A 21,316-nucleotide genomic window follows, 5' to 3' on the forward strand; every position below is an offset into this window, starting at 1 on the left:
TGGAAAGTGAGTGACCCGACAGGGCTGGTGGTCAGGCTGCACTCAGACCTGCTTTTCAGAGCTGTCCTCTCTTCCTGGCCACCCCAGTGATGCTCCTGTGCAGAGGGGCGAGAACCTCCTCAGACTAGATCAGGTTCTCTGAAGACAGATTGTAGTATTGAGCAGCAGGTTTTAGGGAGTGAGAGCGTGTGGGCGCTTGGCCATTCCTCCCTCCTGAGGGTCCTGTGTCAGTGCACATGGGGTGGACTCCTGTCACTTCAGCCAAGTCACCCTTTCTTGCAGAATTACCCCCTTTACATCCGCAGCGTCCCCACGGAGAGCGAGCTCAAGTTCCACTACATGGTGCACACATCCCTGGACGTGGTGGATGAGAAGATCTCTGCAATGGGGAAGGCCCTGGTGGACCAGAGGGAGCTCTACCTGGGCCTGCTCTACCCCACGGAGGACTACAAGGTGTATCCTCACGCCTGGCAGCGGGTGGTCGCTCTGCAGGGCTTCGCATTGGGGGCTCTGCCTGTAGTTGGGGGGTGCGCTGGAGCAGCAGATCCCCTTGGAAGGCATCTAGGCACATCACTTGGAAAAGAAAAAAGATGTGGGCTTTTGGCCAGTGGGGAGTTAGAGCAGCTCGAGGCCAGCTAGGACCTCCCATCTTTTTTTCTTTAATGAGGAGGATAAAGTGGGAATAGCCAGGCTTGAATTGCCTGGAGAACTGTGACAGTCTGCACCTGTCCCTTGGGTTTGTGGAAGAATTAGGGACTCTCTCACTTGATGCCTGTGAGGACTCCTCTCTGTGTCTTCTCAGAGGGGCCATCATCTCCTGAGTAACGGGGTGGTGTTCATTCATGTCACCATCAGGCCCAGCCCCATGAGTCACTGTAAAATCTTGACCAGTTCTTGGGACAAGTGGCCCGAAACCCATGGAATTCAAAGATGTTCCCATAAGCAGTAACGTAACTCACCCAGTGTCATATGCCCGGGAGCCACTGTTCCACAAGAAATAGTGGCCTTTAGAGGTCTGGGCACCTTAGTTAGGATTTGCCTTATTCATGCAAACTCTGGTTTTGCAGTTAACATTCCTGAGGCAGGAATTGATTCAGAAAGAGGGCAGGTCACCCTGCGGTTTGAGCCATTATAGCTGCTGCCCTTTGCTCCTCCACTAAATACCAGAAGCTGCCCCAATGAAGTGTCCAGACACACCCGGCATGGTCGTGTCGTCCTGGCACTGCGGATGGACCCAGCTGGTTGTCATGTTTCTCCAAAGCAGCTCAGGAGCTGTGGCACGTGCACAGATGGCCCTCTGCGCGTGTGCACTGCACGGCGAGGTGCCTTCGGGCCGCCACGGGTCCCCTGTGTCAGGAGCGTGTTCCCTAACCAGCTGTGCAGATACGGCTACGTGACCAACTCCAAGGTCAAGTTTGTCATGGTGGTGGACTCCTCCAACACGGCGCTGAGAGACAACGAGATCCGCAGCGTGAGTGCAGGGCGGGCGGTGCGCCGGCGGTCGCAGGCGTTGAAATGCTGAGAGGCCACGTGTGTGGCAGCAGCCGTGTGCACGTGTGGATGCAGCATGGTGCTGGCTCTTGTTTCAGATGTTCCGGAAGCTGCACAACTCCTACACAGATGTCATGTGCAACCCCTTCTACAACCCGGGGGACCGCATTCAGTCCAGGTGGGATATGACCCCCCCCACCACCGGGCGGGCCCTGCTGAAGGGAGGGAGGGGGAGGGAAGTCCTCTTCAAGCGACAGGCGCTGTTCTTCTGAGGCGGCCATTCTGAAGCAGCAAGACCCTGCTTTTTCCAAACACACTCCTGCACGGATCTCCAACACGTAAAACAGACCGGAGAGGAGTTGGGGAGTGGGGCAGGGACAAGGCTCGCCCATCTGGCTTCCCAGGTGCGCCCAGCAGGTGCTCGGGCGCCTACCCAGATCCCAGTGAGGGCCCAGGCATGTGGACAAGAGCATTTTGGGAGAAAGCCCAATTTTGTCTGTGATGTTGAACTTGGACGCTTAAGAAGTGAGGTTGCAGGTATCTTCCCAGCAGCCTTCAGGTAAACACAGACTGAGCCTCACAAGGATGCTTCCCAAAGGAGTGTTCACGTACACACACTCCAGCCCTGCCTCCCGGGAATCCCCTCTGTTCCCAGAAACTTCCCGAGGGGCTCCCTGGAGCCAGCAGGTGACCCCAGCCAGGCCTTTCCTGTGGTGCCATCCCTCAGCGGTGACATTGGCTCATTCTGGGTCCCAGCCTTGCCTGGAGACCCAGCCTTGCCTGGAGACCCAGGCAGGGCAGCACCACGGGAAAGCGTGCAGGAATGAGGCCGGAGGCTCAGACTCCCACTGCCTGGTGTGGCAGGACGCAGCCTGGCCTCAGCCGAGGTTACTCATCTGGACCCCGGAGACTGACGTCTCTGCCGGTAGGGGATGGCGGCTAGGGCTGCTTCCCTGACTGACCTGTTTCTTTCTGCAGGGCCTTTGACAGCATGGTGACGTCCATGATGGTACAGGTCTGCTGAGGGGAAGCGTTCTGTACATAACTGCTGTTCAGATGTATATTTATAACTTTTAACCTCTTCCCGGGTGTCACGGATGTGCCGCGGTGGGGCGGGGCCTCATGCACGCTGCGTGTCCACTAAAGGTCTTGCGAGATCAGGCTTGGCTTTTTCCTTCTGTGTCAGCAGAGGGTTTAACTTAGTCAAAGAGACTTTACCTGGGACTTTTCAGGGCCAAGGAAGAGGTCAGAGACCAGACAGAGCAGAGAATGTTGTCCCCACTGGGCACAGAGGGGCAGGGGGAGCAGGGTGACAGGAGCTCGCAGAGCTGGGAGCCCAGGAGAGGCTGCGAGGGGGCAGAAGGGCTCCCTGCTCCACTGTCCCTCCCGCCGCACCCTCCAGTGGCTGAGCAGGTGGGCTGGCCTGTTGGGGTCAGCCTCCGGTGCCCAGGGCTGGATTAAAGGGGCACACAGGTCGGCCTGCAACCTTCCCTCCTGGGGAGGGCCCTCCTCTTTCTGGTCATGCCCCGGCCTTGGACGGCAGCCTTCTCGGGATAACCGCACCGTCTCATCAGCTGCTGCCTGCTTTCTGGGCATCGAACGAGCAGATTCCAAGAGCCCTCTGCCATCAGTTAGTGCACGGCGGTTCCTGGGGCCAGGAGGGCGTTAGGAGATGAGCCCCCTTCCCCGCTGTCCCCCAGGCACCCGGGGGGTGACTACACTGGGTGACAGCCCTAACGAGTTGACCATGGTTGAGGTGACAGCCCCTTCTGGGATCAGGTGGCCCAGGTTCTAGTGCCCTTTGTTGTTTGCGAACGGGGCTCGTGAAGTGGAAGAGGACCCTCCGGGTCTGAGCCCACCCGCAGTCTGCTCCATGCTGTTTCAGCTGGCTTCCCTGAGTCAGATACCCCAAAACCACTGTGAGTCCCTCTGTTCCCCCTTATCCCCCACCATCACTCCAGAGAGGGTCTCTGACCAGGAGGGAGGTGGCTCAGACCCCCTGAAAATGGGGTGGGGGGGCTGTGAGGGTCGTCGGCCTAGGGCTGGGACTGGGACGCGCTCTATTTGCTTGTCTGTGGGTTTCCTTCCCGTCCTATGAGCACAGGATTCATTTTTCAAATTACAGAACTGGGAGCATGTGTTACAGACACAAGTCTCAGGTCTCCCCCACCCCGCCTGCCACAGATGGAACTGGTGCCCCTGGCGGGGGGCCCAGAAGTGCCGACAAGCAGGTGCTGATTCTGACGCAGGCCGCCCCCACACAGGATTTCTCTCCACAGCCCATACTCAAATCTTTGGTTGAGCTTTTAGTAGTGGTCTCTCCTGCCTGAGTCATGGCTGAGGCAGGGACTGCATGTTGCCAACCCAACGTCCATTCTTCCTTGCTTCCTTTCTAACAGAACCCTGGTGGTGTTGGGGACAATGACCAGACAAAAGACACTTCCTCCCTCCCAAGGGCAGGCAGTTACGGCATGTAAATGGGCGGTGTTGGGAGGCACTTGGAGGAGAGAGATTTCAAAAGGGGATTCGGCTGGCAGTTCCTTCATCTTTTCCCTGCTACAAGGGCCAACGCGGACCCCAGATCACAAGGGGAGTGTGAGCCTGGCCTGAGCGAGGAAGTCGAAGACTGGACGGAGAGCGAAGAGGCCCGTCCTCTCATCCTCCCCAGAGAACACTGTCTTCGCTGGTGCTGGAGAGGAGACGCTGGGACTGGGGACCATCCACCTGTGGCTTGGAGCCCAGAGCAGCTGTGTTCGTGGCTTAAAGAACTGATAATCAAAAAATTACAAGGCGAAGAGAGTTGCTTCAGAAAAGGCCAGGGAGGGACTCGCTAGTAATCATTTAAGGCCAGAACCTGGTGGCCTGCAGTCCTCGCCCCAGGTCTTTCCCAGCCCTGAATGCAGTCAGAGGACAGAGAGCAACATTGTACCTTCAGGGAGGAAGCTGACGTGTCTGCGTCAGAGGGGACGACAGTCACCGTGCCAGCATGGAAAACTCCTCTGCTTCCCGGTCTGAGAAGGGCCAGGCCTGTGCCAGGTGCCCGGGGACACACGGAGCAGGCAGGGTCTGTGTCACTCGCCAAGGGAGGAGCATGTGCCAGCAGACCTGGGGTGAAGACCCAGTGAAGCTTGCCCCTGCAGCACGGGTCTGGCGGGGCTGCCGCAGGCCCCGTGCTATCCGTTGGCTGTGAGTGGGCCGTGGTTGGAGCTGGGGCTCAGGGCCCCGGCCACACCCCATCACCTGCCTTCTTTGCAGAGTCTGCCCCTGAGGAAACCGCGTGCCAGCAAGGTGAAGTAAGGAGATCTGCTGCCATATGCTTTTAAAAAATATTCAAGTTTAATAATTTATGCTTTACCACTAAGACACATAGTTCTGCTTTCCTATAAAAGGCAACCCGACGCTGACCCCGTGCCGCCTTTGGCCCGGTGCCCCGCAGAGCCCCGACTAGCACGCCGTGCCAGGCCCACCCAGTGCCCTGCTTCGGGAGCGGAGGCTTGGGTCCCGGGCTGCGGCCCGTCCTCCGGCCCAGTGAAGGGGCCGGGGCAGTTATTCTGCGCGGAGTAACCAGTCCCGCGTGCAGCACCGCCGTCCTCTCCCGACCCAGCCCCCGCCCCGCTCTCCCAGTCGGGTCCTCCCTTCAGTAGGGCGAGTACCACGGCGAGAACCTTCCGCGCGCCCTGCACGGAGAGAGACGGCGGTGAGCGGCCTCCAGGCCCGCCCGCCGGAGCCCCGCCCTCGGGCCCCGCCCGCCTACCGGTTCCGCCCTCGTGGTCTGAAAGGGGCCCCGCCCTGGAGGCTGCTGTGGGTGAAGGGTGGCCCCCGGGCGCTTGGGTGTCCCCGAAGGCCTCCGCGGTCCGTGGAGCTGATCCCTGGCAAGTTGGTCCTTTTGGGCAGCACCTGAAAGCAAAGGACGAGTCTGCCCGAGACCGCTGTTCTCACACCCTCCTCCCCAGCCCAGGGCAGCGTGCTGGGCTAAAGCTGCCTCCAGGAAGCTGTCCTGGGTTTCTCTATGGAAGACTCACAGACAAGTGCGCACAGGCCCCAGCGCCCACCAGGCCCTGGCTGTCCCAAGGCATGGGGCTGCCCGAGGCATCAGACCCTCACCTGTTCCCAGCCATCTCAAGATCCCCACTTAGGCCCAAACAGTCCAGCCACAGCCGTGGTCATGTGACGTGCCTCTGTCAAGCCATTTCCTCCTGCAGGGGGCAGTCTGGTTCGGGAAGGAAGCCTCCCCGGAACTACACCCAGGCCAAACCCACACTGGAGATTGGAGAAGTGTCAGGCTGGGGCAGTTGTGTGTCCTTGGTCGGTGCCTCAGCCTCTTCGTGCCTGCCTCTCCCGGCCCCTTGGGGATTAATGGGTTAACACAGAGATGCTCAGAGCAGAGCCCCCCACCCCACGCCGTGCGGTGACTGGTGGGGGACACACACCTTGATGACCCGGCCTCGGAAGACACTCTTGTCCAGTTCCACGGCAGCCTGGGCCGAGCTCTCGGTGGCAAACTCTATGTAGGCATAGCTGCGGAGGGGCGGGGCAGGGCAGGTAAGGGCTCACCTGCACGGCTCTATCTCCTGGCGCCCCACCCCTCCCTGAGGCCCCTTCCCTGAGGGCCCCCGCACTGACCCCTTGGGGTGTCCGGAGAACTTGTCGCACAGGATGGTGACCCGGTGGATCTCCCCGCAGTGGTTGAAATGGGCCTCCAGCTCCTGGGCTGTGCCCCCGTAGTCCACCTGCAGGCACAGGCCCTGGTGTGGGGTGGCTCACCCTCCCGGGGGCTTCCGCACGTTTTCTTGGTAGAGAGAGGTTGATGGGGCCCCGAGGCCTCTGCTCCCCAGCCCCACCAGGGGCCAACTGGGTACCCAGATGAATGCTCCCCAAGTTTACTGGCCTGTGCAAAGGCCGTGTGGCTTTTTAAAGTAGAATTCGTTGATCAGCCAACTGGGAGATTCATGTGGAAATCCCGAATCCCAGTCCTTGGTGGGAAATCAGGCCTAACCACAGCAGGCCCACGCTCCCTCCTGGGGACGGCCCCCTCGTTGGACCCGCCCTCCTGATTTTCCCTTCCAGGCCTGTGTGGCTTTTGAGTTTGCTGCCTATACGTGTCCCTTCTTCTCATCCTCAGAGCCACGAGGAAGCTGTAGACCCCGTCTCGCTCCCCTTCCTCACTCACGTTGCCCACGTAGACGGATCTGTGGTCGGCCTCCGTCTTCTCTGCCGGGGTGTCTGTTGGGAGAGGGGCCTCAGGACCGCAGGGCTTGCCCTGGGCAGGGACTCAGTCCTCAGCCCTCGGGGGAGACAGTCGCCCCTGGGGGCCTGTCTAGAAGGACCCATGCCAGGCCTGGCCTCTCCCCAGGAGACAGCACTGTTCCTGCAGCAGCTTGCGGCCACCCCAATTTACAAGCAGAGGGGGGCCAGAGCCGCCTGCCAGAGGACTGGGGGCCACCTGCCCGGGGAAGGGGTTGGCCTGGCTGGCCGGCTCCTACCTGGCTCAGGGCTCAGCAGCTGCCGGACTGGCCCAGCCCCGGGGCCCTCCTCTTCCCTCTCCTGGCCCTGCACCCCAGGCGGCTCCTGCCCCTGGGCCTGCTCCATGGCCCACAGCTTCAGTCTGATGGCCTCCAGCTCCTGCCAGCAGAGGCCCAGGCTGAGCCCTGAGGCACGATGGCCCCAGGCTCCTCTGGAGGGAGGGGAGAGGGGAGTGGGCCTGACCCTGCCCGTTCTGAGGGTCGTGCTGGGGGCTCCTCGAAGGGGAGAGGGAAGGCCAGGTGGGCCTGCAGAGAAGCCCTTGTAACCCACCCCCAACACAGAGGCCCCTCCAGGCCAGAGGAGCCGCCCTGCCCCTCCCCCCTAGCCTGTGCAGGGGTGGGTGTCCCTACTCCCTCTTCCGGACAGGGGGACATTGGCTCTCTCACATTTGGGGTACAAGCTCTGCCGTCCGTACCCCCGCCCCCGAACCCTGGGACTCCTGAGATCCCCAGCCAGCCTCTGCCCGGCGCTCCACGTGGCTGTTACCTGGTCAGGTCCCGGACACTCGGCCAGGTCCGCCCTCTCCAACAGAGACAGCAGGATGCCGGCATCCTCCGCGTCCTCTCCCTCCACTTCCCCTGTCTTCCCTTCCTTCCCGCCCCCACCCCCTGAGCCCAGAGGGGTCTTCTCCGTCCAGCTCCAGGCCCCCCAGCCCTGGGCCTCAGGGTCTGAGGAAGCCTTCCGGAGCCAGGCCTCACTGGGGGGTGGGAAGAGAGCGCGGCTGAGGAAGGGCCACATGGTGATGGGGGAGGAGGGCGGGCAGGTCCTCCGTGCTCACCTCCACGCCAGCACCTGCCCGCCCGCCGGAGTTTTAAGCCCTCCCCCAGGCCAGCTGCTCCCACTAGAGCACCTCAGAGCTTCCTGGCTAGGGCCGGGCCTCCACCCTGACTTCTGGGCCTGAGGCTTCAGAGGCCAGACCCCTACCCCTGGGCCCCTCCTCCTCACGGGGCAGGCCCCTCCAGAACACTCAAGGTGGAGAGGGGCAGCTGGGGTGGAGCCTCACTTGCCACAACTCTGGAGCTAGGAAGCTACTGGGGTCGCCGGTCCATGTCCCTCACTCAGCACCGCACCTCCAGTGGGCAGCCCCAGTTAGGTTGACACAGGTGCGAGCGAATGACCTGAGCGTGCGGAAGTGGGAAGGGGGCCCATGGGGTCAGAGCAGGCTTCCTGGAGGAGGTGGCATTTGAGACAGCCTTCACAAATTGGGTCATGCAGAGCCCAGGCGGCCTGGGGCCTGGAGGGGAGACGGACGCCTCTGTCCCTCCTCCTGACCTCTCATCGATTCCCCATGGCCCCTTTCCTCCCCACCCCCATTCTGGGCCAGCTTTTGGGTGGGAGCCACTCAAATGCATCCGGAATCCTGCTGGGGCGCGGGGCAGGATGGTGAACTCTGTGCAGATCCCGCGGATCCTGGGGGCGGAGGACAGTTTGTGAAGGCCCGGCCTCTGCCCCTCGCTCTCCCGCGGGCAGCTGCAGGCCGTTGTCCCGGGGCGCTCTGGGCTCTGTCTGTCCTCCCCGAGCAGCTGCTCTGGCTTCCTCTCGCCCCGGCTTTGTTTTGGGAGCGCTCTTTCTGTGTCTTCATCCTCCTGACGTGTTTCTGGGGACCCCTCTGGGAGGGTCTGCCCCCCTCCCCAGCCCACAGCCTGCCCTCGGGGCCCTAATTGGTGGGTCCCAGTCAGTCCAGTCGGGGTCTCTTCCTGGGAACGTGGAAGTGGGGAAGGGAATGGTTGCAGACTGTGACCCCCGGGCGCCGTGCACCCTGGAAGGAAGTGGGGGGGCACTGCAGCTGTCTTTCTTCTCCGACTCTGTTCTCACCTCGGCAGAGGCTGAGCTAAGACTGCATAGTGCCCCCTGCCCGACCCCGGGCCCTGAGGAAAGCTGGTCTGTGGGCAGTCTCCTGGCCTGAGCTGGCTGTGAGCCTGTAGGCAGGGCCTACCCGCTGCCCACCCCCTTGCTGGGACACCCCCTCTTCCCGGGACACCCCCTCTTCCCCTGTGTCCACAGAGCTGCAGGTACTTGCATATACGAGGCTCCAGGGGGCACTATTGCCACTGTGCCGCTGCGACCAGGAAGCCTTCCTGATTGCTCCTTCTTCCTCTTGTGGCCATGGCACCCGGGCCTTACCCTCTGTCTGTCCCACATAAGCTACACGTCCCTAGGTCTCCCCAGCCGGCCAGAGTGCCTGAAGGGCAGTGTCCACATCTGCACTGAGGACAGAGCCTCGGCCCGGGGCTGGCTGGATGAGGCTAGAAGTGCAGCCGTGCAGGTCTTTGCCCTGGAACGTGGGGCAGTCAGGTCCCCTCCCCCCCGTGGGCTAAGGCCCCATGGAGGGCCCTGGCCGGGGCCCTTCCTCTACCTCCTCGTGGGGGGCAGGACACCATGGCGGCTGTGTCCAAGCCAAGAGCCGGCTGGACTCGGGCCCAGCCCGGCCAGCCTCCCTCTGAGCTCAGACCTCCGCAATGGAAAATCGTGGTCATCCTCTCCTGTGCCGAGACTGCTGACACACCAGGCCCGGATGGGGCTCCCGCCAGCGCCTGGCGTGGGGATGGCCTCGCCCCCATACTGGCCTTTCCAGTGACGTCTTTCAAAATACACCATGTTCCAGACTGGGCCCGAGTATTAATAACACGCCTTCCTCCCAGGGGCCGCCAGCGAGCCCGGAGCCCAAGCCCTGGGCACCTGCTCTGGGCAGGACTGTCCTGTGAGCTGGGACACCATGGCTGTGACACTGTGGCTCCTTAGGGTCAAGGTGTCCCTTCCCTTGGTGCTCACCCTCAGGGTCTTGCGCGAGGTGCCCACATGGCCACAGGCAGGGAGGCTAAGGGCCCCTGAAGCCATGGGTGTCATCTGGGGTCCAAGGTCGTCCAGACCACGTGGAGGACACAGTCTTCACCCCTCTTGGTGAGCGCTCAGGAGACTGTGGGGCCTGCGCACCCTCAGCACGGCGTCATGTTTGTCCATCCACCGCCATGGAGCAGGGTCTTGTCTCTCTTCCCTGGCACTGAGAAGGCCCCCAACACAAATCTGGTGAATAAATACGGGAAACAGGCTTAGAGTGAGTCTCCGGGAACCCAAGGAGAGGCAGAGCCCCAAGATGGACAAGGGTGGCTTTATTACATGCACAGAATCCATGTGACCCCAGTGGCACCATCTCCCGGTGCCCAGATCAAACAGAGACATCAGAAGACACGGGGGCGGCCGCCAGGACCCTGCACAGCCCAGGAGGACGACCCAGTGTTCTCGGCCCAACTCACTTTGGGGAATTAAAACATAAAATAAAGGGAAAAAGAAAGAAGTGGAAAATCAACCCATCCCCCACAAGGCTGCGTGGGGCTGCACCCCGGCCCCCTCGGCCAGCGGAGGGGCCGAAGGCTGGCCTGGCTGGGTCCTGTCCTTCACTCTGACATCGAAAGCCAGACTCCAGCTGAGGCCTGACGCTGCGTGGCCGCTGTGACGGGCCTTCTGGGAGGCACTCCAGGGGCCGGCTGCATCGAAGCGAAAAGAGCAGAAAGCAAGCAGACCGGCTTCTCTGGAATGCTGGGGGGACCTGTGCAGGTTGCTGTCAGAGACGGCTGGCTCCCCGGGCTTGTCCGCGAGGCGTCCGGAGGAGCAGGCGCATCCCTGGTCTGGCTCCCTGCGGCTTCTGCTCCCTTCCGCTTTCTCCTCCTGTAATCCAGTGGCAGCCTCCCAGCCCTTCTGGAAGGTGCCCTGTGTGTCCTGGGAGCCCGGAGACAGGTGTAGCAGGCCGCTGGGACCACAGCTGGGCCGGGGCCTCAAGGTCAAAGAAACATCGGCTGCCATCAGCTGAATTCAGCCTGGGCGGGTCTGTGTCTGCACCTACCCAGAGCTCTGAGGGTGAGTTTCCAGCGTCCAGGACCCCAGGGTGGAAGATGGGAGTGGGAGTGAGGTAAAGCCACTCCTGAGCACCTGGGAGAAGACGGGGTCCAGGAGCACTGGCATCCGGGGAGGCCAGCGCTGGGCTCTTTCTTCCCCCTCCCTCCCTGGGGACGCCTCCTCCAGGCAGTGACCCCTGGTGACAAGGAGAGGACCTGGCGGCCTCGCCGGCGTTGTCGGGGTCTTGCCAGGCAACGTGCTGTCCCCAACTGGTGGCCTCGGTCACAGGGCCCCTGAGCAGCTGTATGGGCCGCCTCCCAGCGCCTCCTCTGGTCCATGGCCACCACACTTGCCAGGCAGGCCCAGACTGGCCGGAGCTGTTGCTGGGACGTTGGCCTGATCTGCCCACAATGCCTGCAGCAGCCCTTCTCTGTCCCCGGAGTTATGGGGGCTCGATGCAGCTCTGCATCACTCAGGGAGTTGGTATTGCTACTCTGGGTTCAGTAGATGGAAGAGTGGAGCGGGGATGGACTAAAGCATGGCTGTGTGTGGGTTAGACCAGAAAACGGGTGGACAGACACACACCTGGTGTGCAGAGGAGTGGAAGGTGGAGAGAGGTGGACGGTGCAAGGATGCATGGGAGGTTAAGTGACAGCTGGGGTAGAGTAGTGGGTGGACGGGTGGGTGGGTGGACGGATGGGTGGACGGATGGATGGAAGATGGGTGGATGGGTGGATAGGTGAATGGCTTGGTCAGGATACACTGACAAAAGGATCAGTAAGTAATTGCAGGTGGGCCAAAAGGTCGGGCAGAATAATACCCAGACCCCTGTGCTGCAATGAGCCAGGACAGGCGAGGTGGGCAGATGCCGGGGACTGGACTTCAGCACCATTCTGAGGATGCACTTGGAAAAATGGGCAAACAGGAGGCCGTAAGGGTCTGCCCGGGCCCCCTCCCGGGTGTCACGGGGACGCAGCCAGCAGCAGCGCCCCTCTCCCGTCTGTCTCCCTCGGCCACTGGCCTCTCTGGCCCTGATGAGCAACCCCCACCTGCTGAGCCACAGGGTGGCCCCTTCCCAGGAGGCCGGTTCCTCTTGTCCTACGGCCCTTCCCCTCCTGGACCCTAAGGCTTTCTCCAGCTCCCCTCTCTGCCCTGGCAACACCCAAGGCTTCCCTTTGGTCCTGGCGAGCTGTGAGGATAGGGTCCCTCTTTATTCAGACGGGGTCTGGGGTGTGCCAGCCTGTCCACAGCGGGAATGGGAGACACTGGTCTTTGCCCACAGAACAGGACACACCCCAGAAACCACCTGGGGATGGTGACACATCCTCAGAGAAAGGCCAGAGGAGGGGGAGGGAAGAGTTGGAGGGTCTCGCACACCAGGGGGCTTTCCCCACGGGGAAGAGGACCCAGGTGCCAGCATCCCGTCCCCGCCTGTCATTGGCCTGGCTTGGACCAGTGGGCTGGGAGCCCTGGCTGCTGCCTGCCTCCCTTGGCCTTCCTGTCCTGGCTTTGGCCTCGGAGCAGGAGGGGAAGCTGCCGCACTCCACAGAGCTTTGGGGTCACCAGTGTGTCTGATCTCGGCAGCCCACGAGGAGGAGACACTCGCGCACGCATCGACAGTCGACAAGCCCGAGAGGGAGCAGGGCAGGATGGTCTCCAAGCAGAGAGAGGAGGCTGGGACCTCTTCTGTCCAGACCCCTCTTGGCATGAGAGAGGCAGGGCCTCCAGGGGCCGAAAGCAGGTGAAACACAGACTCAGATACTTCCCGCCACTAGTCCAACCCTGGATGCAAGAGATCTGCCTGCCCCACTCTCCCACCAAAGCTACTCATTCTGTTTGCTTCTGCTGTGAGGTCTTGGGCCACACGGGGCCTGAGCATCAAAGGGACCCTGGGTGGGGGCGGGGGTGGAGCACCTGCTTCGTCTGACCCAGACCGTACCTGCTGCCTGCACTGACACGGTGCCCACTAGGTACCCCCTCCCACCCACTCCGGGCCTCAGGGTCCTCACCACAAGCCTCCCCACCACTACCCACACTCGCCTCTGTGGACGCTCTCTGCGGGCAGAGGCTGTCTGCCCGCCCTGGCCAGCCCCTTGTGCCAGGCTGTTGCAGCCCTGGTTGGTGGCAGGTCCTGGTGGACAAGAGAGGGATGTGGGGCCCACACTGGAAAGGTGGCCTTTTACAGCTGCTCGAAAGCGACCTCTTCTCAACAGCTGGGGTGGGAGGCGCCGCCGGGCAGCTGACCCTCAGCCGGTGGGCTGGCCCTGCAGGCTGGGCTGGCCAGATGCCACCAGCTGGCTGCCATCCCTGGTGTGCTTGCTTGTCCCCAAAGAAGGGCCCGGCAAGGGGAAGAGAAGCAGAGGCCAGCAGCAGGGCCGCGGGTGGCGGGCTCCTCCCAGGCCTGGCTCAGGACAGCAGCCCTGCCCCAGGGTCCCAGCGTCAGGGCCTCACATCTCCTCACCCAGACCCCAGCCTGCCCAGGGAAGCGCCCGTTCCGTGGCACAATCTTGTGGGAACAGAGTCAAAGGGGAGGCAGGGCTACTTCACAGCACGTGCGAAACTGCTGTTTTAATTGGCTCAATGCTCAGGAGAGGAAGAACAGACTGGAAACACGACAGGCGGCCACCGGCTGCCTCACGGCAGCCCGAATCCCACAAGGTCCCTGCTCTTCTGAAACCCACAGATGGAGCCTTGGTGGGGGGGGGGGGCTGAGGCGCCATGCGGCGGGGGTGGAGGCTGCCAGGGCCGCAGTCAGCGGGGGCTCCTGTCAGCCCAGGTTCGGACAGCACCTGCCCTCTGGCAGCTGGGTGGAGTCCTTCCTCTCGATTCTCAAAGGGTGACTTCCTACCACTCTGAACAACGACAGCGATCAGACCAAGCCAGTGCTCCTCGTGGGACCACCGTTCAGATTTCTTTGAAAATCTATCACCCTAACTCTACATACTTCCGTAGTTTCTCTTAATTTTTTTAATTTGGCAAACATCTCTTCTTTATTACCCCCTCATGAACACCATCATTTGGGCCTCTGCAGGGACTATGTACATTCACATTCTCGTGTGCTACTGACTTCTTGCCTCTCGGCGGGGCGGCTGGGCCCCGGGTTTCAGTAGCTGGTCACCACTGCACTCCAGTCCTGGGGACTTCTTACAGCCACGCAGGAAAGCGCAGATCGGGGGCCGTGTCTGCTGCTTGCTCTCCCACTGAGGACAGGTCAGAATTTCTTTATTCCTTTATTCCCTCCTTGAGATCACCGTGGGGAGGTGAGTGGGGCCAGGGCACAAGGCCAGACTGGGGGTGGGACTTCAGAGAGACACCCCCTGAGGAGCAGCTGGACAGAAACACGGGATTTTACGCAGGTGACCAAGACTCCAGGAGGTGCAGGGAGGACAGACTGCGTTTGTGTGTGTGTGTGTGTGTGTGTGTTTTCATTTTCTGCAAAAGTGTGAAGACAAGAGTGGCAGGACACGCGGGGGTTGAGCCGGAAAGATGAGCTGGGGAGGCTTCGTGGCCCGGGGAGCAGAGGTAGAGGAGGGGGCGGAGAAGCAGCAGGTGCTGTCTCCTGCGCTTGGGAAAGCAGTCAAGAATCAACCCAAAAGATTGTCACAGTTTTGTCTCCGAATCACGGTCTCTCTGGGAAGGACACGTTAGCACTTTTTTTCACGAGTGGAGAAAATGAAATGCGATGGGAATTCACAGGGGGCGTGAGGACAGCCCGAGGTATCCTCCCCGCACACGAGCAGACACACGGCGGGGCGTGCCCCAGGCGCACACGCAGATGCGCACACACGGGGCCCAGGGCCGCGCTGCCCACCCCGCCCGTCCCCGGCGGAGGCGCTGCGGTGGAGTTGAAAAGAAAGAAGTCGCTTCTTGTTGGGCAGAACGCTCCAAACCCCAATGTCCCAACACCCCTGAAACAGAATCCAAGCAAGAGAGAAGACCCACGACTTCCTGAACAAGCCCAGGTGTGGAGCCAAACAGTGAAAAACATACTTTGGCAATGACAAAACAGTTTTGGATTCTGACTTCTTGTGTCTGCTTTTTGGATCTCCTTGGGAGCAGAGGTGTGTCTGGCGTCCTTGGCTGGCTAGCTGGCAAGGTAGTTTACAGGTGTGGTCCTTTATCTGTTTTAAAAAAACTTTTTGGATTTCTACTTAAAGCCAAAGAGTTTGACATTAAAGGAAAAAAATCTGAAACCAAAAAAATATTTCTTGAGTCAGAAATTGAGCTCTCTCTCACCGTCCTCAGCACGTCGGCCACACGGCCTTGGGGGGTTTCGGTGACTCAGCGGCTCAGGTCTCCAGCTGTGAAAGAACAGCTTTCTTTTTCCCTTTTTCATCAGGAAGGGGAAATCCCCACAGTTTTCTTTGTCCATTACTGAGTAGTTCTTTTGCCACAAAACCTCCAAAATTCTTCAATGAAAATATAAGCCACCAAACAATGAGATTTTTTCATTGAAAGTGTGTGAGAGTTACAGAGACAGAAACCCCAGAGAGAAAGAGAGAGGTGGGTGTGGACGGAGCCAGTCACCCTCTGGCCGGCGAACGTCCCGTGGGCTAAAGCTTGCCGGGAGGCTCTGAGTCTGAGGATGGGAGGAGAGGTCGCTGCGTGACCGTCAGGTAGCCGAGGAAGCTGCCTTCAGTGCAGCTATGTTGGTTCTGTGTTTTCTTTTGGAGAGAAGCAGCAGCAGCAGTGACTCCCACGGCCAGGCTCCCAGGGCTGGGCACAAGTCCAGTGGGCCCGGGGCAGGGCTGGGCGGGTCGGCAGGTGCGCCATCCTTGGCCCGGGCACCGGGGTCTGGGCGGGTCAGCGGGGTGCAGCGTCCAGTGGGCCGGGCGGGCCGGGGGAACCTGGGCGGGAGGGCCCCGTGGAGCCGGCCTCGCTGGGGCTGGCGGCGGTGGCGGGCAGGCAGGGGCCCAGGCTGGCGGCGTCTGGCTGTCCCGGCGCAGGGTCGGCCGCCACGGCCGCAGGGCCCTGCAGGCTCTGGCCGCACACGTGGTGGTGCTTCTCCCAGTCCTTGTGCTGGCAGAAGGAGCCGCAGTAGCGGGCCGCGTTGCAGCCGCTGCACGTCTCACTGGCCTTGCGCCCGCAGTTCCAGCAGCTCTGCATCGGGGGGGGGGGGGGGGGGGGGGGGGCGTGGTCAGGGGCGGCCGAGCCTGGGCCCGCATTTCCCCAGAGCACCCCACCTGGCTGCAGGACAGGGAAGTCCACCCTGCAAACCAGCCTGCGCAGACCCAGCCAGGGCACCACCAAGTGAGAAGAGAAAACTCCAAAGCATCACACCTTGTGGGGACCCTCAGCCTGCACAGCCTCTCGGCTGGGCTGCTGGCGGACAGGCTCCCACAGCTCAAGCCCACCCTGTGAGGCTCACAGTGCGCTTACGGGGCCACGGGGCCCTCAGGAGGGAGGGAGCCACGGCCCCTTCCCTCCCTTCCAGGAAGCCCTCCTGGCTTCGCTGGGTCTCCGCTATCAGAACATGGCAGCCCCAGCAGAATAAAGACATGGGGTGCATGACCCGAGCTGCTGTGGTCACGACCTCCCCAAACCACTGGGCCTCTGCCCACCTTCCGTGGAACAAGTGAGGACCCCAGCCACCCAAGCAGAAGGTGGGCAGGGATTCCAGGCACAGGCTGGAGGCGGCAGCCCAGGCAGGAGGACAGGGAGGCCCAAACCCGCCGAGGGAGAAAGGCCCACGTGCCCACTTGGCCTCCAGAGCCTCCTGCGGGGCCACAACACAGGCATGGCCGCCCCACCCGCCCTGGCCGGTCCCTGCTGCTCCCCAGGTCGCCGCCGGCTAGCCCACTTCGTCCAGGACTGCTCGGATGGCACTGCTAGTGGGCTGCCCTGGCACCCCATCCTCCCCACGCACGTCCACTCCTGAAGCACCACAGGTGCCCTCCCACCTTCCCCGCTCCCCCTTGCCCACTCGGATGTGAGGTCTGCTCTGCTCTGGCTGAGAGTGTCCATGAAAAGAGCCGTACAGAGATGCACGAGCTGACTGGGACGGGAGTCCATCTCTTCCGTACCCTCCCTCGGGGCCAGCCCCGGCACAGACCAACCCAGAGCGTTTTGAAGTGCCGCCCCCACCCCCGTACAGTCCTGGAGCCCCCTGGAAAGGGCCTCTCCCTCTTCTGGACCCCTCGGTCGCCTGAGCCCTTCTCGGACAAGGAGGGAATGGAGCCTGCCGGGGTCCCCAGCTGCCCTGCTGGACCAGCCCAGCCCTCCGGGCACACAAGCACCAGCATGACTCTCTCCCCGCTGCTTGCCTCTGCTTTCACGGACGCCCTGCCATTTCCTAGGGTGTCATCTGGGGCGAGCCACAGACCCTCTGGAGCCCTCAGTTTCCACACCTGTCGATGGGGACGCCCACAAGACCCGCCTCACCAGGCCGTGTGGGGTCCAGAGGCCCAGGGCTTCCCTGGTTCGCGTGGCTGGGAGGTTGGGGCTCCAGCCTTGGACCGGGAGGTGGGGACGGGATGCAGGGTGGGCAGGAGGCCCTACCTCACTGGAGTCCTCCTGCTGGTTGACGACAGTGAGGGCGTCCTCGGAGGCCTGACGCCGGGCCTCGGCCAGGGCCCGCTCCATCTTGGCCCGCTCTGTGCTGATGAGCTCGTGGGCCTTGCGCTCGGCGTCCGACACGGCTTTCTGCAGCTCCGACATGGCCTGCCGCTTCACCGCGCTCACTGCCTCCTCTGCAAAGGACGCTTCAGGCTGGTCGGTATATGGGCCGGCCCGGACGAGTGTCCCCTGCCCACCACCCAGGGGCGGGCGTCCCGCATGTGTGTGCTGGCAGGGCTGTGGGGGGACCTCTCGTCAGGTAGAGGGGTGTCCCCTGGAGGGCAGAGACCCAGTCCCCCGCCAGATTCTGAGTCAGCAGGCCTGGAGAGGGCCCAGCTGAGCCCCCCTCCACCGATGCGGATGGCAAGAGGGTCTGGGGCCCTGGGCTGTCCCCTACCAAGACTCACCAGCCTTCCTCCAGATTTCCTCGGGCATGTAGCCAGAGAGGGTCCGGGGCATGAACTCCTGGTGGACGTCTGAAACACAGGGGGCCAGCATCACGCTCAGGGTGGGGCCACACCCAGCCGGGCCATGAGGGCAGGGTGTGCATGTGATCTTGTGTGACCTGGGGGTCCCTGAGATCCCCATGGTACCTGTGTCCGTGGCTGGGGTGGGAGTGGGTAGTGTCAGGAAAGGAAGATGCCCTGGGACCAATGGACCTTGGATTCTGCTGGGAGCTGGGCCGTGCTCGGCCTGTTTCCGCGGTCATTGTCCAGGGGACCTCCCAGCTCTGAGCCCCTGGCCCAACGGAACCATGAGCTGGGCTTCCCAGCGGGTCAGGCAGCGCCTTTGTGCAGCAAAAAGACCCCTCTTTCCGAAGTCAGATGGTTTTAGCCATATCACTGCAGGGCCACGTGAGGGCCCTGCCTGTGTGGGTGACGGCCTTAGTCCTCGGTGCCCCGGTCACGTGCCCTGCCCGTGTGCACACCTAGCTGAGACCCCTCCACTCCTGCAGAGCTGTGCAGGGGCCGGGCGGCGGGCGCGGGGCTCTTCTTGTCCTCAGCACCGCTATAGCGCCGGATCCAGTGGTTGAGCTCCTCGCGGTCAGCCTCCTGGCAGCGGCGCAGCACGGTGAGTGACCGCCGCGTCTTCTCGGCCATGTCCATGATGCAGTTCAGGAGCTGCGGGCGGGAGGGCAGGCAGCGTGAGCAGGAGGGCCAGGTGTGGCCGCTGGGATGAGGGGGACAGCTGGGGATATGTTCCCACACTCCTGGGCTGGGCCAGCGCGTCCACCAGGCCTGCCCACGGGGGCTCAGGGAGATGGCCTAACACCCACTTCCACTGCCTGGAGACACCTGAGCAGCTGGGCAGGGCTGGGGAGGCCCACCAGTCTCCACCCAGACTCCCCAGCACCTGGGGCCCCAGACTGGTGGCTCAAACCCAGGGCTGGGCACTCCTTCCAGCCCTCAGGGTGTGGTCCACCCCGCCGAGCAGCCCCGGGTGCAGCTCTGGGGAACACGCCCTCTCATGAGCTCCCCTCCCCAAAAGGAAGTGGGGCAGGGATGGCCTTGAAAATGGGGTGGAAGGGGTCCCACCCCTATGGCCAAGGGACCTTCCTCTGGAAGGTTAATGAGGGCTGAGAATGGAGGGTTCTGAGGTGCTGACCAGAAGCCGCCTGCAGCCTGAGCCAGGTGGGAGCAGGGCAAAGCGGGGCGCACACGAGCCCCGCCCCCACAGCCCCTGCAGGCCGAGCCGAGCGCCTGGGAGTCGTCTTGCGCCCTGCGACCCCCGCCGGGACACTCACGTTGTTGAGGTGTTTCCATTCCTCCGCCCACTCGCGCTCCGTAAGCCGGTGGTCAATCACTTCCTCAGGCCTGGACCCGTGCACCGCTGCAGGGGGAGTGGACGCTAAGGCCCCGCCCCTTGCTCATTAGCCACCACCCTCCTGCTTCCAGGACCTGCCCTTTCGAAGCCCCTCCCTGTGCAGTCAGGCCCCGCCCATGGGCTGTGCCCTCCTGGGGAACAGTGAGAGCGTGAAAGCGGGAACCCTGGGCACTGCCCTCGGGGGCCGAACAGGCCTGGCCTCTTCTCGTGCTGGGAGGAAGAGACTTGGGTGCCCGTCCCTCGCTTTGGCCCCCCCCCCCCCGCCTCCCACCCAAATCCAGCCACTCCCACACTTTCTGACCCCTGCTGCCTGGGAAGTGGCCTCAGACCTCACTTAAGGGCATCCTTGTGACTGCCCGGCTCGGCCCGTGCTTTACTGCTCTGCTTCGTTCAAAGCCCAGGTCACAGGCCCCTTCCTCCTCGGCAGCCCTGGGCTCTCAGACTCCTGAGCCCCACGTATCTCTGGTTGTTTAGTAATTATAGGTGCCTCGCTGCTTCTTCAGTACCCCAACAGTCCGCAGGGCGTGGCCGGCGTGGCCTGTTCACCTCTGTGTCCCCTGGGCTGCGCTCCAGCCTGGTAGGACGTGCTCTGGCTTATCTGCTGGGTCTCGGGTGAGCGGGTCTATGTGTGGTCTCCTGGGAGTGGTGGGGCTGGGAAAGGCCGGAAGCCCTGACTCGCATTCCCTGTGGGACCTGGGCCCTTGTCCTGCCCGAGGGCTCCGTCTGCCTACCCTGCCTGCCTCCCGGGGGTGTGAGGAGAGGAGGTGCGCTGGAGGGGAGCCCCGGGTACGGAGCAGGGCTCGGCGCCAAGCGCTTCACCCTTTCATCCCTCTGTCGGCCTCTGGGGGCAGGGGTCTACTGTCACTTCCACCTTATGGATGAGGAAACCCAGGCTGGTTAAGGGGACACGTTGACCAAGGCCAAGCAAGGCTGGCCCTGTCCAGAGCTGAGCCCTCAGGCCCTGGCTGGTACAGTTCCAGAGGCTGAAACAAGGGGTGTCCCTACCCCGCAATCAGAAACAAAGGAACTGTGAGCTGAGAAGTCCTCGCCAGCCAGCAGGGCAGCATCTGCCCCCTCACGACGGCTCCTCCTCCGCTTATGCAAACACTGCACCCCCCCACCCCCACCGTGTCCCGGCACTGACTCCCTGGGCTGGGGTCCACCTAGGCCTGTTTGGCCCCCAGACCTGAAAGGCCTCTGCCCAGATTGCAGCAGAGGTGGGAGGCACTGTCCACAGAGCGGGGGCCGGCACCAGCGCCCCAACCAGAATAGTGGCTGAGATCTCTCTGACAGCTGGTGTTTATTTTTGTGTTAGCAGAAGCGGGTGGGAATTAGCACCTGCCTGACCCGGCTGCAGGGAGCCAGACGCTGTCACCTGCTGCCTGGGCCTGGGCCCTGGAAGCTTCCGCAGGGTGGGGGCGGAGAGACGGCCTTGGACAGGGCAAGGCCTCCACTGACCCTGCCTCTAGGTCCCCCATCGGTGCCCTAGGCTGCTCCCAGGCTGTCCCACACCAATATGTAGGGGAAGGGCTGGGCTTTCCACCTCTGATACAGCACATGGGCAGGTCAGAAGATCAGACAGCCGTGGCTAGCCAACTTTGGGCATGTTATACCCCCTGGGCCTCAGTCTCCCCATCTGTGGTGTGGGTGTGCAGACACGTCACACAGGTGTGTCAGGCACTTCGAGCTGCTGCCTCCTAGCCCTAGTAAAGCATCTAATGTGGGCATGAGGTCCACTGGGACCTGTTACTCCACTACCAGTAACCGCTGGGCCGGGCCCTGTATTAACCCCTCACACCACTGGGGCAGGGCTGCTGTGAGGCCCCGCTGACAGGGAGGCATGGAGCCATCTGACCAGGGGTGCTCCCAGGCACCTGGGGAGTCTCGATGCTGGAAGGTCACAGCCCTGCTGGAAGCCCGCGCCCTGGGGGCGATGCCGTGGCGCCCCAGCCTCCCTCATCTCTGTCCTCTCCCTGGGTGTTTGGGGCTCACTTCCTCGCTCGAGAGCACGGCTGGACGTGCACAGTCAGTGGCGCTCGGGGCTGAGGAGTCTCAGGGAGCCTTTGCTCTCCCTCAGGGTGCGTGGACT

General features: G+C 62.5%; 3 protein-coding genes across 23 annotated transcripts in view; 1 reads left to right on the forward strand and 2 right to left on the reverse strand.

Annotated features, from left to right (window-relative positions):
• Positions 1-4,852, forward strand: part of TRAPPC2L (trafficking protein particle complex 2 like) — a 6,933-nt gene extending 2,081 nt beyond the window's left edge. Inside the window, exons 4-7 of one of the 3 annotated variants that reach the window (XM_032464607.1) lie at positions 283-455; positions 1,384-1,471; positions 1,590-1,669; positions 3,891-4,852. In XM_032464607.1, the coding sequence (XP_032320498.1) occupies positions 283-455; positions 1,384-1,471; positions 1,590-1,669; positions 3,891-4,101 (552 nt within the window). In that variant the 3' untranslated portion in view covers positions 4,102-4,852. Of the gene's footprint in view, positions 1-282; positions 456-1,383; positions 1,472-1,589; positions 1,670-2,469; positions 2,653-3,890 lie in introns of those variants that run through there. The other 2 variants (XM_032464608.1, XM_032464609.1) reach the window with 2 other exon arrangements.
• Positions 4,853-5,000: 148 nt separating this feature from the next.
• PABPN1L (PABPN1 like, cytoplasmic) lies at positions 5,001-10,073 on the reverse strand. Of its 5 annotated transcripts, none has more exons than XM_032464606.1 (7): positions 7,501-9,019; positions 6,975-7,113; positions 6,662-6,714; positions 6,115-6,221; positions 5,922-6,009; positions 5,246-5,388; positions 5,001-5,168 (listed from the first exon to the last, which is right to left on the reverse strand). In XM_032464606.1, the coding sequence occupies exons 1-7, from the start codon at positions 7,750-7,752 to the stop codon at positions 5,129-5,131; spliced, it is 822 nt and encodes a 273-aa protein (XP_032320497.1). In that variant the 5' UTR covers positions 7,753-9,019; the 3' UTR covers positions 5,001-5,128. The 5 variants fall into 5 exon arrangements, with proteins under 5 accessions (XP_032320497.1, XP_032320494.1, XP_032320496.1 ...); XM_032464603.1 differs by lacking the exon at positions 5,001-5,168 and adding an exon at positions 5,596-5,836 and having other exon boundaries at positions 5,248-5,388; XM_032464605.1 differs by lacking the exon at positions 5,001-5,168 and adding an exon at positions 9,371-10,073 and having other exon boundaries at positions 5,254-5,836; positions 7,501-8,424.
• A 3,314-nt stretch (positions 10,074-13,387) lies between these two features.
• CBFA2T3 (CBFA2/RUNX1 partner transcriptional co-repressor 3) overlaps positions 13,388-21,316 on the reverse strand; it is a 74,719-nt gene continuing 66,790 nt past the window's right edge. For 10 of the 15 annotated variants that reach the window (XM_032464596.1, XM_032464592.1, XM_032464589.1 and 7 more), the window contains 5 exons: positions 19,148-19,233; positions 18,332-18,524; positions 17,811-17,879; positions 17,347-17,549; positions 13,388-15,948 (listed from right to left, as the gene is read on the reverse strand). In XM_032464596.1, the coding sequence (XP_032320487.1) occupies positions 15,652-15,948; positions 17,347-17,549; positions 17,811-17,879; positions 18,332-18,524; positions 19,148-19,233 (848 nt within the window). In that variant the 3' untranslated portion in view covers positions 13,388-15,651. Of the gene's footprint in view, positions 15,949-17,346; positions 17,641-17,810; positions 17,880-18,331; positions 18,525-19,147; positions 19,234-21,316 lie in introns of those variants that run through there. The other 5 variants (XM_032464593.1, XM_032464591.1, XM_032464590.1 and 2 more) reach the window with 2 other exon arrangements.

Source organism: Camelus ferus, chromosome 21 (genome assembly GCF_009834535.1).
Source record: "Camelus ferus isolate YT-003-E chromosome 21, BCGSAC_Cfer_1.0, whole genome shotgun sequence".
NCBI lineage: Eukaryota > Metazoa > Chordata > Mammalia > Artiodactyla > Camelidae > Camelus > Camelus ferus.